Raw genomic sequence first — 14880 nt, 5'->3', positions numbered from 1 at the left:
GAAAAGGGCCTTGACTCTGTGTCAGCACTGCTCAGCAGCAATGAAAACATCCCTGTGATATCAACACTAAGCACAAAATCCAAAACATAGCTCCAAAATCCAGCCACTATGAAGAATATTAACTTTATCCCAGCAAAACCAGCACAACACTACATCATTAGCAAATAAAATACACAACTCAGGTACGTTTCAGGGAGCACCTGATGCCTACAGCAGCTCCTAACACGAACCTTTCCTAGAAAAATAATTCAGCTTGTTCTCAGATGTTTTAAAAGTTGATTAGGAACACAGGGTAAGTAATGCAGCTTGGTTTGTTTATATAAAACTGGAGCTGGCAAGAAACAGTTTCAAGAAAATGACTAATGTTGAAGCAACATCAATGATCGTTTTCTCTGGTGAGGTTCTCAAATTGCTTGGAAGGTTTTGCCCATTATGAAAGTTCTCAGCAACTAATTTGTGCAGTTACTTGAAACATAGCAACTTGAAACAGAATTGACCATCATTCAAGTTCTTACCATGTAAAGGAAAATCTTATTTTTGTCAATTAAATGACTCGTGAAAGACAAGGAAGATGTTGATACACTTTGAGCCAGACAGATCAACCATTTTGAACTCAGAATACCTATAGAGGGGACATCACTGGAGTTAGACACTCTTTTTTTCAGTCAAAAATTTTTTGAGGGGGTAGAGGAGAAGAGGAGGACAGTCAAACTGCACTTTTGTAAACATGACAAACTTATTTTGTCTCAGTCTTGCTGAATTCTTTCTTTTGATCGTGAAGCTAAAAATGTTTCCCTGATACTTTCTAAGTAATTAAAACTGAAAATATTCCCTTCACATTTAAGAAGAAACTGCATACTGCAGAGAGAAGGAAGGCAAGGCTTAAAAATGCACATGGTATTTTATATGAAGCTGTAGAGCCTGAGTAGCACAATAGCATTTAAGTCAAAACTGTCTGTTAGTGGGGAGAAAAGAGCTTTTAAACAAAAACAGTGGATTTAAAGCAAAATGTTTCTTTATGGGTTGAATACAGCATTTTGATCTAGCAGGTCTGTCTTACGGGAAAGTTTGGCATAACCAGCCCTCACTACATCCTTATTAGTAAATCAAATGGATGAAATATTACCGTCTGAGGGCAAGTGGCACATCTTAGCTTGCACACAGTTAGTCTCACTTCCCTCCCATACTGAAGACAGGAAAGGTCCTGTACATCATGCAGTAACCAAGACTGTACCGTGGCCATGTCTCAGAGAAGGCTAACAATCACAAAGGATGAATATGTTGCACTCACAGACAGAGTGTTTGTTTTAAAAAAAACCCAAACAAACCCAAAACCTAACTCATTTGCAGCAGTCTTTGCGTGGAGTAATTGCTTGCATGGGGAAATGCAGTCTCTCCAGCAGGGCAAGTGATTGTTGTCTGGATGGCAACAGGTGAATGAGACTCCCTGAGCTGTTCTTCTGCTGAATTCTTAAATGCCTGTAGGTCCTCTGTGACGATGCCAGCGTATGCATGATCATTGCTATTGATTACCTTCAACTACATAAAAAACATCTCCTGTCCTAGCTATATACTGACAACTTTCTTGTGTGACCATTTCTGCATCTACAGGAATAGTTTCTACTGTTTATAAGCATCTTCTTGATGCCAAATTTGGTCAATTCTGCATCAGGAGCAGTCCGAGGTGGCATCTGGAGTGAGCAGATCCCCCAGCCAGGTTGTTCTTCAATAATTTGAAACAGACCCCAGGGCCAGTCACAGCAGGAGCTGTCTGCAGGAATCACGTGTTTGCACCTAGAGACCTCCTGCTCCAATTAGTCAAATACTCTGATATGAAGGTGGCTAGGAGTTCAGTCAACCACTTTGTTTTAAGTCTGCCTGCTGTCTCAAGTCAGTCCTGTGCAGATGACTCTCTGGGGACTTCTGGACTACTCAGGGAATTAGTGATGTAAGTTCAGTGTAGCAGCACAGGCATAGCCCTGATACCCAGCTACACCACAATAATAAGACAAACTTCTAATGTAATCTTTTTTCCACATTTATAACTTGAACTCCATAGCTCTTGACACATGGACACATGTTGCCCAAGCCCATGCTCTGTCCCTTACTAGTTTGTTAGTGCAGACACAACTGCGGACTGCCAGGCTCCATCACGCTGCCATTTCCACAAGCAACTTACTCTACAGTACTAATGGAGATGCGTTTCTTCTAAAATACATATTCTGCATTTTTGTCATAGGAAGATACTTGAACACTGAGTAAATGAACTAGATTGTCCTAAAAATCTCTCATGTGAGAGAATCTATTTTAAAAATTAAGGTGTCCAGAACATGTAAGTGCTCAAATTTAACGTTCATTCAGAAGTCACCTTTCCTTAGAGAGATTTTTCTTTGTATGCATCCTCAGTTTCTCTGATACCTAAAACAAAGTCCAAAAAATGAAGGTATTTAGACATTTAACAGAGTCATCAGCTGTGCAAGATTTCAGCTGCTCAAATTCACATAGTTGCAGTCACTGTAAGAGTCTGACATAGGTATGGAGAAGAGATATAAGTGGCAGCAAATTATTTTCTCTTCTTTTTGCAGGTGACCTGGAACAAAAATTTGAACTGGAAATAAGCCCCCTTTGTAATCAGCAGAAGGATACAATACCAAGCATACAGATCGGTAAGTATTAGTTTCATTCTCTTCCCTCCGTCTTTATCTCAGTATGGCACAAGCTCAAAGAGAAACTTTTCTCCCCCCCTCCACCCCCAGTCTAGTTGTTTTAACAGTAAGAACTGTAGGTACCATAAGAGTCAACGATTCACATTCTAAATAAAAGTGTTCAAAAAGAAACCTATCCAAGCCAAATATTCAATAGAAAGACAAAGGAGTCATTGCCTAGGGAAAAAAGGGGTCATTCTAATATCTGCAGAGAAAAATCGCAGCCAACACATGTGATTACACACCGGTTACTTTCTGGTCTCAAATCTCCTCAGAGAAGGATGCTGTCTCTCAGAGATTTTACTGTTGCACACACAGATAGAGCCACATCTTGTCATGTGTGCTGGTCAAAAGCTGTGCATTTCAAGAGTTGATGGCTGCTTGAGGGTTTATTATTTCTCTTCAGGGTTTTTGCTACTTATATTGCTGTATTCTCTCGAGGCACTCTATGGGACAATGCACTCAGGGAATGAATTTGTTTCTCACCTGCTGTCCTTTGTGTGTTTCCCCAGGGTTCATGACATACATCGTAGAGCCACTCTTTGAGAGGTGGGCGCAGTTTACAGGCGATACCCCCCTATCTGAAAATATGCTAAACCATCTCAGGAGGAACAAGGCCAAGTGGAGGAGTTTGCTCCACAAGCAACACAGCAGTAGTAGGAACAATGACCACTCAGGTCAAGTGACTGGCAGCCAAGAACAGACTTTAAATGAAGAAGAGACTCCTTAGTGGCAGCTTTGCACTTTTCCTTATAGCACTGCTATCTCCGTCTCGATCACAGCAGCAAACAGAATCCCCAGGAGCGAGGAGCCTGTTGTCAAGACCGTGGAAAGGGAAGAAATGGCAAAGCAGAAGCTGTAAGGGTCCTCACAAACAAGCCTGCAGTTCTGCTGGGTTCCTTTCTGGATCTCCTTCATGTTCCTCTCCCCTCTTCATTCTGCACATGCCTGATGCCATTTGTCATCTCTGATGATGAACTGCCCAAATGCGGAGTCCCAGTCAGTAGTACTGAAGCCGGGCAGGTTACGGCTGCCAGGAAGCATGGAGGATTACTGAGAGAAGAGGGGAGATAGAGGCACTCTTGGTTATATATATTCATTTACCACGAGTCATACTGTGACATATGTATATAGGCCCAGAGTGCCAGACGCTTTCCAGGCTGGCAGCTGGGCTGCACATGAAACCACCAGCATCTTCAGCATCCAGAGGACACTGGCTGAGTGAGACAGCGCTCGCAAAGGGCAGAGAGAGTCTGGTTATTTTACTAATTAAAACAAAAACCTTTTTAACTTTTGTATTCTGTGCACTAAACAACAGATCTATAAACCTTGGACTGAAGTTACTCTCCATATACACAACTCCAGTGTAACAAGGCTCATTTTGGTAATCATTTTTATGCCACTTTGGATAAAAGACGGGCATCTTCTCCTTGCAAGGAACAGTATTCCCTCACAAACGAAAGGGAAGGTGTTGTACAGTCTAAACCTTTGAAACACGAACAGATCTATCTTTTGAGTACTGTTTCCAGTAACATGTTTATATTCATATGTGTACATTTTCTGTAAATACAAAGCGCTACTGATTCCCATGCCAAAATACTGGAGTACTGTGGGATTGCTACCTGTAAAAACATTGGCACTGTGAACAGAATACTGTTAGTTTTAATACAAGAGAAAGCATTTGTAAATATGGTATAGAGTTTATTAATATACACCATTGTTTGTGGATAAAAGCCTTAACTTTTAGCATCCTTCATCTTCTGATAGCTGCCAAATTCATGATTCTGAACTGCCTTTCCACTGTCCAAGGTGTATCAAAGGTCATTAAGGAATGAAGTCTGGCAGGATAACTTCCTGAAAACTTCAAACACATTCCATATGGGTCCGTGTTGTTACTCCATGGCACCTTGCACATTCAGTCTAGGCAAATGCTTCACAGAGCCTGAAGTTTCAGTTCAACAAAAACCAAAACCCACAGCAACACCGCATTATTTGACAGTTCAACCTGATTACCATTTATTCAAGAGTGTGAATTTTTATTAAATAGCTTAGTGATCTATGTGTCTGAAGCACGACATTCTAGTAGTGCTGGAGTCCAATCGTTTTCTCGAGTGATGTTGCAGTGTAGCTGATTTTTTCCCCACATTCCCTCCTTAGAGAGCCAGCATCGAAATGCATTTGTATTTTTCTTTTCATTAAAAAAAATACTTCACTGACTTTTAGATCAGTCTCACTCAATGAAGGAAAAAAAAAATGCATTGTAGTCAGACTGTTAAGAAAAATCCTCTTAACTATCATAGTAGCTGAGGAATTTTCTATGGTCTCGTGTTTGTGAAAGATACATGGCCTTATCTATGCCATAAACAACCTCAGTTCAGATAGTCTTTATAAAACTTTACTTATGCTTCCGTCCTTTCAATGAGATTGTATTCTCAGATGCTACTGCATTGCACCGAAGTGATTGTCCCCTTCTCTACCCCATTACCTGAATGAAACGCATTCAGGTAAAGTGTAGTGTAGTTGAACCCCCCACAAATCTATATAGTTCTTTTCCAAAAGAACTAGCAGATATGGCCATATAATCATGTTTGGACATGAATACCTTGGAGAGGCCAACAAAGAGCGAGCTATTATTTAAGTTGGTGTTTGAGAAAGATAATATTTACTCATAAAAGTGCAAGGGGAGATATAGTAGAATTTTTCTCAATTACAGGGAATATTGACTTGATTAGACAAAGTGTTCACGCTCATAAGGTGACTAATATGTTTAAAGGAAAATAAAAAGCATAAGTTTTAGTAAAGGATGTTTTACTCTCCTAATTCATTGAACATGTTTCTTCAGAGAAAGAGACTGAAACCCAGTGAAGTAGGAAGGTGGAAATCACTATGAGAATGCAAAGCATCCTGAGAACGATGTTTTTCTTCTCCTCTATTCTTTTGTAAGCTATAAGCAGTAGAAAACATTATTCTTCCTCCCTCTTCTAAATGGGACTCACACATTAGAAGTACCATAACAAGCAAAGAGAGAGAGTTGTAGTAGAATAAAATTATTTCCAACTACAGAACATAAATGTCTTTTTAACCACCTGATGGTGGGGGCCGGAGAATCACCACTTTGCAGCTTTTTAGGTGTATCTTTCCTTCTCCTGACAGATTTAGGACAATTATTAGGACATTACGTGAGCAGTGTAATGTGCTGCTTAGAAGCATTTAAGTACATACAAAACAATATAATTTCCCTTGTTTTGTCTTTTTACTAAGAAATGGAAGCCATTTTCCATCTAGTTCAAAGAATTTTTTAAAAAATGTTCTGAAGTTTACTTAAACAAACCCCATGTCTAGCAGCATAAAAAGCTCTTGACAGATACATCGTTGAGCTGCTTCTGAGGAGCTTCCAGAAAATAGGTCCAACAGGAAAGCTTCGGTACAAATCAAGTTCTGTTATAGCTACAATAAAATCAAGACCTTTTCTGTAATTAGAGCCTACAGGGCCCATTGCAAGTCTGCTCTTACCAAGTTAAAACATACCCACTTTAAAAAGCTCTTAAAATGAACAGGTTGTGAGGGGTTTTGGTGCACTAAACAAACTTGCTAGGTTTCAATCACCTTGTCTAATGAAACAATGCTTGAAATAGGTTCAGGGTGGCTCCAGAAATGCTCTGTACTTGTGAGCCAAACCCATTACACAAGATTGGGTCTGGGCCAGTTTTGCCTCAGGTGCTCTAGACAAAAGTGAGCTGAAAAGTTAGGCTCTGGCAGCAGAATGCGTGGCAGCCAGATTTACTGGGTCTCCGTAATGCAAAATGCTACCATTTCCTTTCCCATAGAAGCAGCCAAACCATACCTGATGCAGCCAATCCAACAGCACCAGTGCTCAGTATACGCAGTTGTGATATATATTTGGTATTATCTAGTTTGGAGGACATTTCTGTGCTGGGATTTCTCCCCAGGATGCCAACAGAACGCTAGATGCACAGAACAGAAAAACATCTACGCAGATAATGCAGATTTTTGTCTTGCTAGCCCTATTAGCCACTTTACAAAAAGCCTTTGTAAATTATTTTTCTTTCGTACTGGGCCAGTACAGATAAAAGATTCTGAAGTTTTAAAACTGAGGTTTTTCATATAAGGAAAGAAGCAGAAAACTGCTAAAAGCAGGAGCTTAAAACACTTTTATGCCCCACAAATACAATTCATTTGATTAAAACCTAGTTTCTTTAAATGCAGATTTCATACCATCAAAGAGGCAAATTCTGTATAAATAACAATTATAATAATAATAAAAGAAAGCGGTGATAAGTGAAACTTTCAGGCTGGTTAAAATAAATGCATACGTATGCATTTTCAATAAGTAACAATTTTTACCTACCGTTGTGTTTTTAAGGGTCAATGTTCCAGCCACCAGACAAAAGGGGAAAAAAAGGACTACTAAAAATGTGTACCTTTGAAATACAGAAACAGGATTAGCTGAGATTAAGTAGAATCTATGGAGAAAAAAAACCCACATGATCTGCCATTGTATCTAACTTGCTCTACAACATGGGTCAATTATTTTTGTATAAACCATTGGTTTTCATGAAGAAAATCAAAGTCTCCCTGAATGATCAGTGAGAAGGCTGCTACCACAGTAAATGAGATATGCCCATTTTCACACTGCATAGCTATTTCACCAGCTTTTCCAATCTGTGGTTGAAATGTCTATCAAAAGTTTCCAAAAAAAGAGACAGAATGTATACTAGCCCTTCCAAATGGGCTCTCCTTGGAAAGGAGAAACACTCACATAGTTATAATTTTATTTTCAGGTATCAGTCAGGGTACCAGCCATAATTTATAGCCTTATATTTTAAGTCACTCAGCTGAGTTGTCCATAAAGCACTCCCATTCCCCTCCTGACACCACCATCCCCCTGCTCATGGCCCACAAAAATCAATACTTAAATTTTAATTAAGAACCTGCAAATCCAAATAAAAAGCCACCCCAAAACACAAACAAAACAAAAACTCAAGGCAAGCTTCATGCCATGAATATATATCCAAATTACTTTGATTGGTGCAAACTATTATTCTATTATATGTTCCTATAATCCATCCAGTATTTTAGGTACATAAACTTTTAAGTGCAGAGCATAAGTTTGACTTGGATGTAAAATATATTCTGCTTATCTTTGAATTCAAGATTGTATATGTCATGTTTATTGTAAAGCATTTTATATATACATATTCACATATCTCATACAACTCTATGGGCCAAACACTGGTCCCACCAACTTCACTGGGACCAAGAATCAGCCCCCATATGTGCGTATATATGCCATATGCATCATCCTGAAAGGAAGCACTAGATTGTGTGAAAATGCTGTGACTGCTATGCAGTGATGCCGAGACTTAACTGTATCTTTTTTAACATACTGCTGTAAGTATTCATCATGTCAAAGAATGACAACTAATAAAAAAAAAAAAGAATAATGAAGTGTCCAAAGTTCTTTAGTAGAATCAGTTGATTGAAAGCATCTCCTTAGCTTGCAGAAGACATTGTGGTTTGACAAGGCAGCAAAAGTCCTGCTGCATCCATCCTCCCACTGCCTCTCCTTCCTACCAACAAAATAATCACTTTCCTAGTGCGCTGTTGCTGAGAAGAGCTTTTCACTAAATTTACCCATAGCGTTGCTGTAGGAATTTACATGGAGTTACCAGCAAGGAAAGTCTTTCCATATCTTTCTCCTAAGCGTATGGAAGGATTTTCAAACCCAAGGGAAAAACATTTCCCTGTTTAAGTATTTAAAGAACAGGGAGTTGTCCTTTACTATTGTTTCAGTTCCAGTAACTAGTTGTCCTTAGTGTTGTTGGTCAGTTTTAATCTCTGTTTTCTCATTTCTCAGTTGCAGACAATGTTATATGTATGTGCAATATAACAGAGGCTTGGGAAGTTTAATTGAAGATATGGGAAATAGTGACTTTCTACACCAATAAATATTTCTAAGTAAGAAATACCTGTCATCGCTAATGGACTTCTGCCACTGCAGGGACTCTTCCTCTTGACTTTGATACATTTCTAAAGCCAGAATTTATTTGTACCTCAAAGTCTTCAGTAACAACACTCACATAGTTTGTGCAGAGCAAATGCTATAATTGAACTGAATATAGGAGCTGGAAATAATAGATTTGGTTTCAGTGTTATTTAGCCAATATTTTAAATGCACTTTCTTAAAATAAAAACACCATTCAGAATCATAACAAAAAGTGTTTTCATGTTTTCCCCTGGATGCAAGCTGAATTGCAGAATGGATTCTAGTCTGAAGCCGCTTAGCGATGTCTTATATATGGATGGAGTTGTGATGTCTCCAGGGGAAGTTTTACGCAGTCAGCATTGGAAAACCACTCACAACTTTCCACAATGGATTTAGCAGTGTTATTTTTCAAGAACAGCCAAGTCAATACATTTTCCTACTCTGCACAGCACTATCTGTATGGATGCTGATGTTTAATGGTTCAAAGCAAATAGTGTAGACTAGCATGTTGAAACTAATCACTGAACTTAACAGCAAAAGAAAAGTTAATAATATGGCAATTTTTTTGTCCTGGCCAAAGACTTACTGTGGTTTTAAAGCTCAGGTTGAGAATCTAGGAAATATAACTATTCATTAAGAAAAGCAGTAATACAATATGCATGTCACAAACAATTATTTAGGTGACAGACACTCCTTTTCCCTAAAGGTGAGGAAGGCAAGGTCTCTCCAATGTCCACCACAGTCCAATCCTCTCTGAGCTAACATAGGTGTAGTTACAAAATACACTGGTTTTAGCTACAAAGCAGGTTTACGGTGTTCCCACTTATACGCCTCTTGATGTTTCAGTGATGTTGTGTACAGTACAGTCTCAAATAGCTATTTAGGGACAGACAGACAGAAAATGAACAACAGAAGAGAGAAGAAAGGGCTTAAATTGGCTCTGCCACTAAAACCAATGGATCACCTTACTATATCCTGGGCTAGTTTGGGTCTCAGGCAGAGTTTTACTAAACATCATGCAACAGCTCCATCTGTGACAATTGCATTTTGCTACTAGCAGCACTACTTCCTAAAAGCTACCTTGGGTGTCTACACAGAGCCACGTAGACCTAAACACACAAGGAAGTGAGTATCACAACAGCAGACGAATTTCATGTCAGGTGATTTTATAGTAATATGCTTTAGAAAGAAGAGTTGAATCCTATACTGTAAAGGGCTCTAAATATATTGTACTAGATTAGGAAAGGGACCTGGGTGTCATAAGAAGCTGTAACTAAAATGGAGTATTAGAATTCATACAAACAGGGATAAAGAGTTGTACTATTATCTCCACCAATCCTACCACCTGGAGATAAATTCTATGCCATAATCTTCACACTAATCACCCTGCTCTAGAAAGTGCAAGTACAAGAGTGGGAAGTGCAAAGAAGGGTGGCAAAAAGCAATTTGAATCACGAAAAACCTCCATAAAGAAGAGACAGGAGAAAAAAAAAAAGACTGTAGCTTCATTAGTATTACCTACAAAAAATGAACATCTGGGCAGATTGAGAGCTTCTGTTTTCCCTGAATCAAAACATAGGTAAAACAAAGTAAAGCAACACATGTGGAAGTTGCTGCCACAAGAATACATTAACCTTTAACCACATAGCAAAACTTAAAAGAAGATTGAACATTTATATGAACAAAAAGAAAATTCATGGCTACAAACAAATATTACTAAAGTCATAATCTTGAAGAAAACATACTTTAAGACTTAAATCAACCTTTCGTTTAGAATGACACTTTCATGACCTACCCATGCAGGTCAGCAGCTCTTACATTCCAAATCCAGAGTTTTCATTCCTATGCGCAGAGGATCCCTGTGAGCTTAGCTCATACAAAAGCATATTTATGAAAGAAATATAACTACCAAAAAGAAAAATCTAGAGCTACACCTACACATGAATTTGATGCCCAGCCTCATTTCTGTAACAGGACCTACCAACATCTGGAGACAAACTCGGGGCTAGTCGCTTCAGGCAATCAAAATCCAAAGAAAATAGGAAGTACTGAAACGTATGGTAGATTTAGAGATAGATTCAACAAGAAAGATAAAATATTGCCCCAAAGACCACTCTTTTATATCTTTCATGTTTTGCAGTGGATAAATATATTTCAATTCAATCTTTAAAGGGAGGAGGAAAAAATATATATATTAGTATCATCAACTGAGAGATCAAAATACAAGTGGAATTACTTTGTTTAAAATGTACTGTTTTGCTGAGATGAGGTTAAAGTATATAACAAGTACTTGTGGGACATTGGCACAACACATTTCCCCTCAATGTAGCAAAAAAGTTAACACACCATTTCTACCATTACTGCAAGAAACATTAAGGGTTGGCCGTTTGCACTATGTGCTTTGAAGTACCTTTTATCAGCACTAAGGCCTAACTAACTGCCTGACTCCCACATTAAAGGGAAACCTTCCTCAACAACGCTACTACCTGCAGACTGCCTATGTAAAGACAGACATTAAGAAAACCTAAGAAACATAATTAAATAAGTCAATGGTGATGTTGGATGGGTACTTCAGCTACGCAAAACGGCTAACTGACATTGGCACATTGTATGCTTCAGGTGCATAAAGGTGTGTACAAAAATTTTAACACAGCAAATACACTTCCTACGTTTACCTTCATTGTAGATACAAAGATAATACACACACTAATTATATTACCTTAAGTTATTAGTGGACTGAAGAAACCTGGATAAGCTGTGTAGTCTACTTCCTTCTGCCTTCGACCCTCACAATTCCTCTGTGCTCGCTGTATCAGGATTCACATCTGGAGGTGACTAAAACTGATTATTCAAGCCCCCATTTTTACCTTCTTAGATCTCTTGCCCCCTATGCACACCTAAGTACGGTCAGCTTCTCGAAGGCACCAACTAGTCACAAGCAAGATAAAAATAATTTACTTTGGGGAAGTATGGTATTTATTTAGTATGCTCCCAATCGCATGTTATGTTCTTTAAAGAGAAGAGTGACTTTTTCCTCACCCACAAAAGAGAGGGGGAATTCTTCCTTTTCAGAGATGCTCTGGATTGAGCTGGAAGAAAGGTCAGAGACTGCAGACATGCTCTCTCATGTAAGAGAGCCATAGCAAGAAGCTCACAGCTCACTTGGAGAACACAGCGAGTAAATAAAATTCTTGTGATGCTTTACTGTCACCTAGACATGAGAGGGGCCTAAGAGACTTCGCTGCAACTTAGAGAGGTACTGAGTGAAGTAGAAGCAAGTATTCACATGCAGGCTGAGGAAGAGTTACTTCCAACCTGTGTTTTGCTTTCTGTCTTCCTTGGTCATTTCTGAGTTCTCCCTAGTTAAAACTATGGAGGTTTTATTGTCATGAAACCTGGCTTTTTGACTTCAAGAGAAACGTTTTCCTGAGGCTCAGGTCAGCTTGAATTCCTGTCACACTTCTTATTAAGCACATTGTACAACAGTATGACACCTAATTATTTTTCGGAGATTATTGTACACATTTCAGTTTCCCAGTTTTAGAGGTTCATAGTTAAAAATATTACCATTAATGTTTGCTTAGGAAGGAGTGTAGGAAAAGTGTCTAGACTTCAGCTGTCTTTTGCCAAATCCTCCATCTGCCCAACACCTAAACGTATCACAATATAACCTCGCATTACTAACAGCCTTCATCTTCTTTCTGAACAGTTCCACTACTTAGGCCTACATGTTTGCAGGCTTTGAAATATAAACTGCTAACAAAATGATCTGGCATTTTGACTATTACCGCTCAACAGTCACATTGTACATGAAATGTTAGCTAAAGGTGGAATTTATTTAATTGCACTGTGGTTACACTTTGGAGCACTCTAGTTCTAGACCAGGGCCCCACAAGGGATACCAATACTGCTCGTACCACAAAGTCTTCACAATAGAAATAATTTGATAACAGACTCATGTTACTTCAAAGCTCGAGAAGAAAACCACCACAGATCCTGTAGAGAGCTAGATGTGAAAGGACAGCATTTACTTTAATGATAAAGAAGCTAAACTTCTACAGTTTTGTAGAAAAAGCTAATTAATCAGCTATAAGAAGTAGCTTAAAAGAAACTGCATGTTTTGCTGGGTTTTTTTGGGAAAGAGTTTACTCCTTCACCAATCCAACTGCAGTTCGTTCTTTCTGGTACCTCAGTGTCATTAATTTAAAGGGAGAGCTTACATCATCACTCCTGAGTTACTTGACAGCTTCAGGTTTTGCCTGTGGGTGTTATATTGCTCTTGGGAACATCTTATATAATAATGACAATGTAATTTTTCAGCTGGCACAGCACATCTACAAACTTAAATTCTACCGAAAGCTACGAAAGTATGGAGTCTTCTTGAAGCTCTGAATATCAGTAAGGAGTTTGCACCTTCAAGAGTAGCACAGGCTCCTCCCTCTGTGAAAATAAAAGTACTTTTGAAATGTAAAAGTAAAACAAATATCTTTAGTAAGAGCTGATCTCTTTGTAAGACAGCCTATGATAAACACATTAGAAAATAAACATACTTCAAAACATCTGTGCAGAAAACAATATAAGGGGGAGAGAAGGAAGGCACCATTGTGAAAAGGTGACTCAGCCAAGAAAAAGCTCTTAGAAATATATCTGAGACCTGAGCTTTTACATCTAATAAGCCTTGATCACCTAGGTATCAGAAGCCATGGGGTTTTTTTTGTTGGTTTTGTTTGTTTGTTTCACTCCGTAGATTGTTCACTGTAGAACTAGCTTTGGGTTCTACTACAGAGAAGAAATAAGTAAGAGTCACCACTTCCCACTGTGGATGTCATGCTCATCATTGAAACGCACTCTCATTTAAATTATTCTAGTTTTAACTTCCTGCTACTGGTTAGTATTGTTTCCCTCTGTCAGAGAAAGAGGCTTTTAGTACCCTTTTTTTTCTTCTCTTAATGCATTCACAGACAGATCAGGTCACTGCAAAGAGACTTTCTGTTTCTGAAAGAATACAGTAGCAAAACCTATAAATTTGAACAAAACTCCTTTATAGTTTTCCAGCTGACTGTACTAGAATGTACTCAGTTTCTGAAGACCTAATATACTATGGATTATCATTATGGCTTTGTGCCATCATTCCCATCTTCATTATTTCTCACAATGTAATTTCTGTTTTTAATTATCCACAAATTTTATCACTTATTTCATTACTAAAAACATGAAACTGCATTAACCTAGAACCATTCTCTATAACCCTAGTAGAAATACTTCCTTTCAGTGATTACTATTATCTGCCAGTTAATCAGTTCTACATCCATTTAACATATACTTTGGATAATATGAATGCTATATTTTAATTTACACTATTCTATTACAGCTATTTTTGTCAAAGATGATTTAAAAGATCTGTTTTCCAATAAAGTCACATAAGATCACTCCTGTTATCTAATTTTTTCCAAATCTGCAACAGGATCACATCATACAGATTTTTTGCCTAGAATAGAATGCTAATTGACCTACAGTCACCTGGTTTACTCCACTTTTCTTTAAGAGAAAACTTAGATGCCACAATAATTTTCTGAATTTCTGTATTACTCCAAGATTTATTTGAAGTGAACATAAAAGGCCAGATGTGTCCTTCAGCCACCTTCTTTAGATTTTGCAGATTCAAATGGCTTAACCATCTGCAGTTTAAAGCTTTTTCCTAGCAAGCAGAGTTTAACTTATTCCTCCATTAGAGAATTACTTTAGTAGTAGTTAGTGCTCCTGCTTTTTTGGAAGTAAATACTTTTCACTTTTCCTAAAATCTATGCAGTCCGCAAGACTTTAATTCTTGTTTAAGCAATAGAACAGCAACAACTTCCAAATGAAAGTGCCAGTGACCATTACCAGGTGTGACGTTCATGATCCTCAACTCATATCAGGTCGGCTATTGACAGTTATTGTGCTCAGTCAAGATCTGCCCACACACTGTTTTCTTCAAAGCTACTGAGTGTTTACTGCAAGGGAGACCTGTATGCTGGAGAATGAGAAAGGACTTAGTCCTGTGATCAAGATGCAACAACCTTTCTCCATGGCTTTTATTGCGCTAGAGAGCGGGGGGGAAGGGGAGTACAGGGAAGAAAAAGATTGTCGTGAGTTTGTACAGATGTGTAGAAATAGCACAAGTTTCTG

General features: G+C 38.4%; 1 protein-coding gene across 2 annotated transcripts in view; it reads left to right on the top strand.

Annotated features, from left to right (window-relative positions):
* PDE7B (phosphodiesterase 7B) overlaps positions 1 to 8170 on the top strand; it is a 191233-nt gene extending 183063 nt beyond the window's left edge. For both annotated transcript variants that reach the window (XM_068398103.1, XM_068398094.1), the window contains 2 exons: positions 2586 to 2666; positions 3218 to 8170. In XM_068398103.1, the coding sequence (XP_068254204.1) occupies positions 2586 to 2666; positions 3218 to 3435 (299 nt within the window). In that variant the 3' untranslated portion in view covers positions 3436 to 8170. The remainder of the gene's footprint in view (positions 1 to 2585; positions 2667 to 3217) is intronic.
* Positions 8171 to 14880: the final 6710 nt, after the last annotated feature.

Source organism: Nyctibius grandis, chromosome 1 (genome assembly GCF_013368605.1).
Source record: "Nyctibius grandis isolate bNycGra1 chromosome 1, bNycGra1.pri, whole genome shotgun sequence".
Classification (NCBI taxonomy): domain Eukaryota; kingdom Metazoa; phylum Chordata; class Aves; order Nyctibiiformes; family Nyctibiidae; genus Nyctibius; species Nyctibius grandis.
The sequence above is the reverse complement of the archived record's forward strand: the minus strand, read 5'-3'. Positions and strand labels throughout refer to the sequence as shown.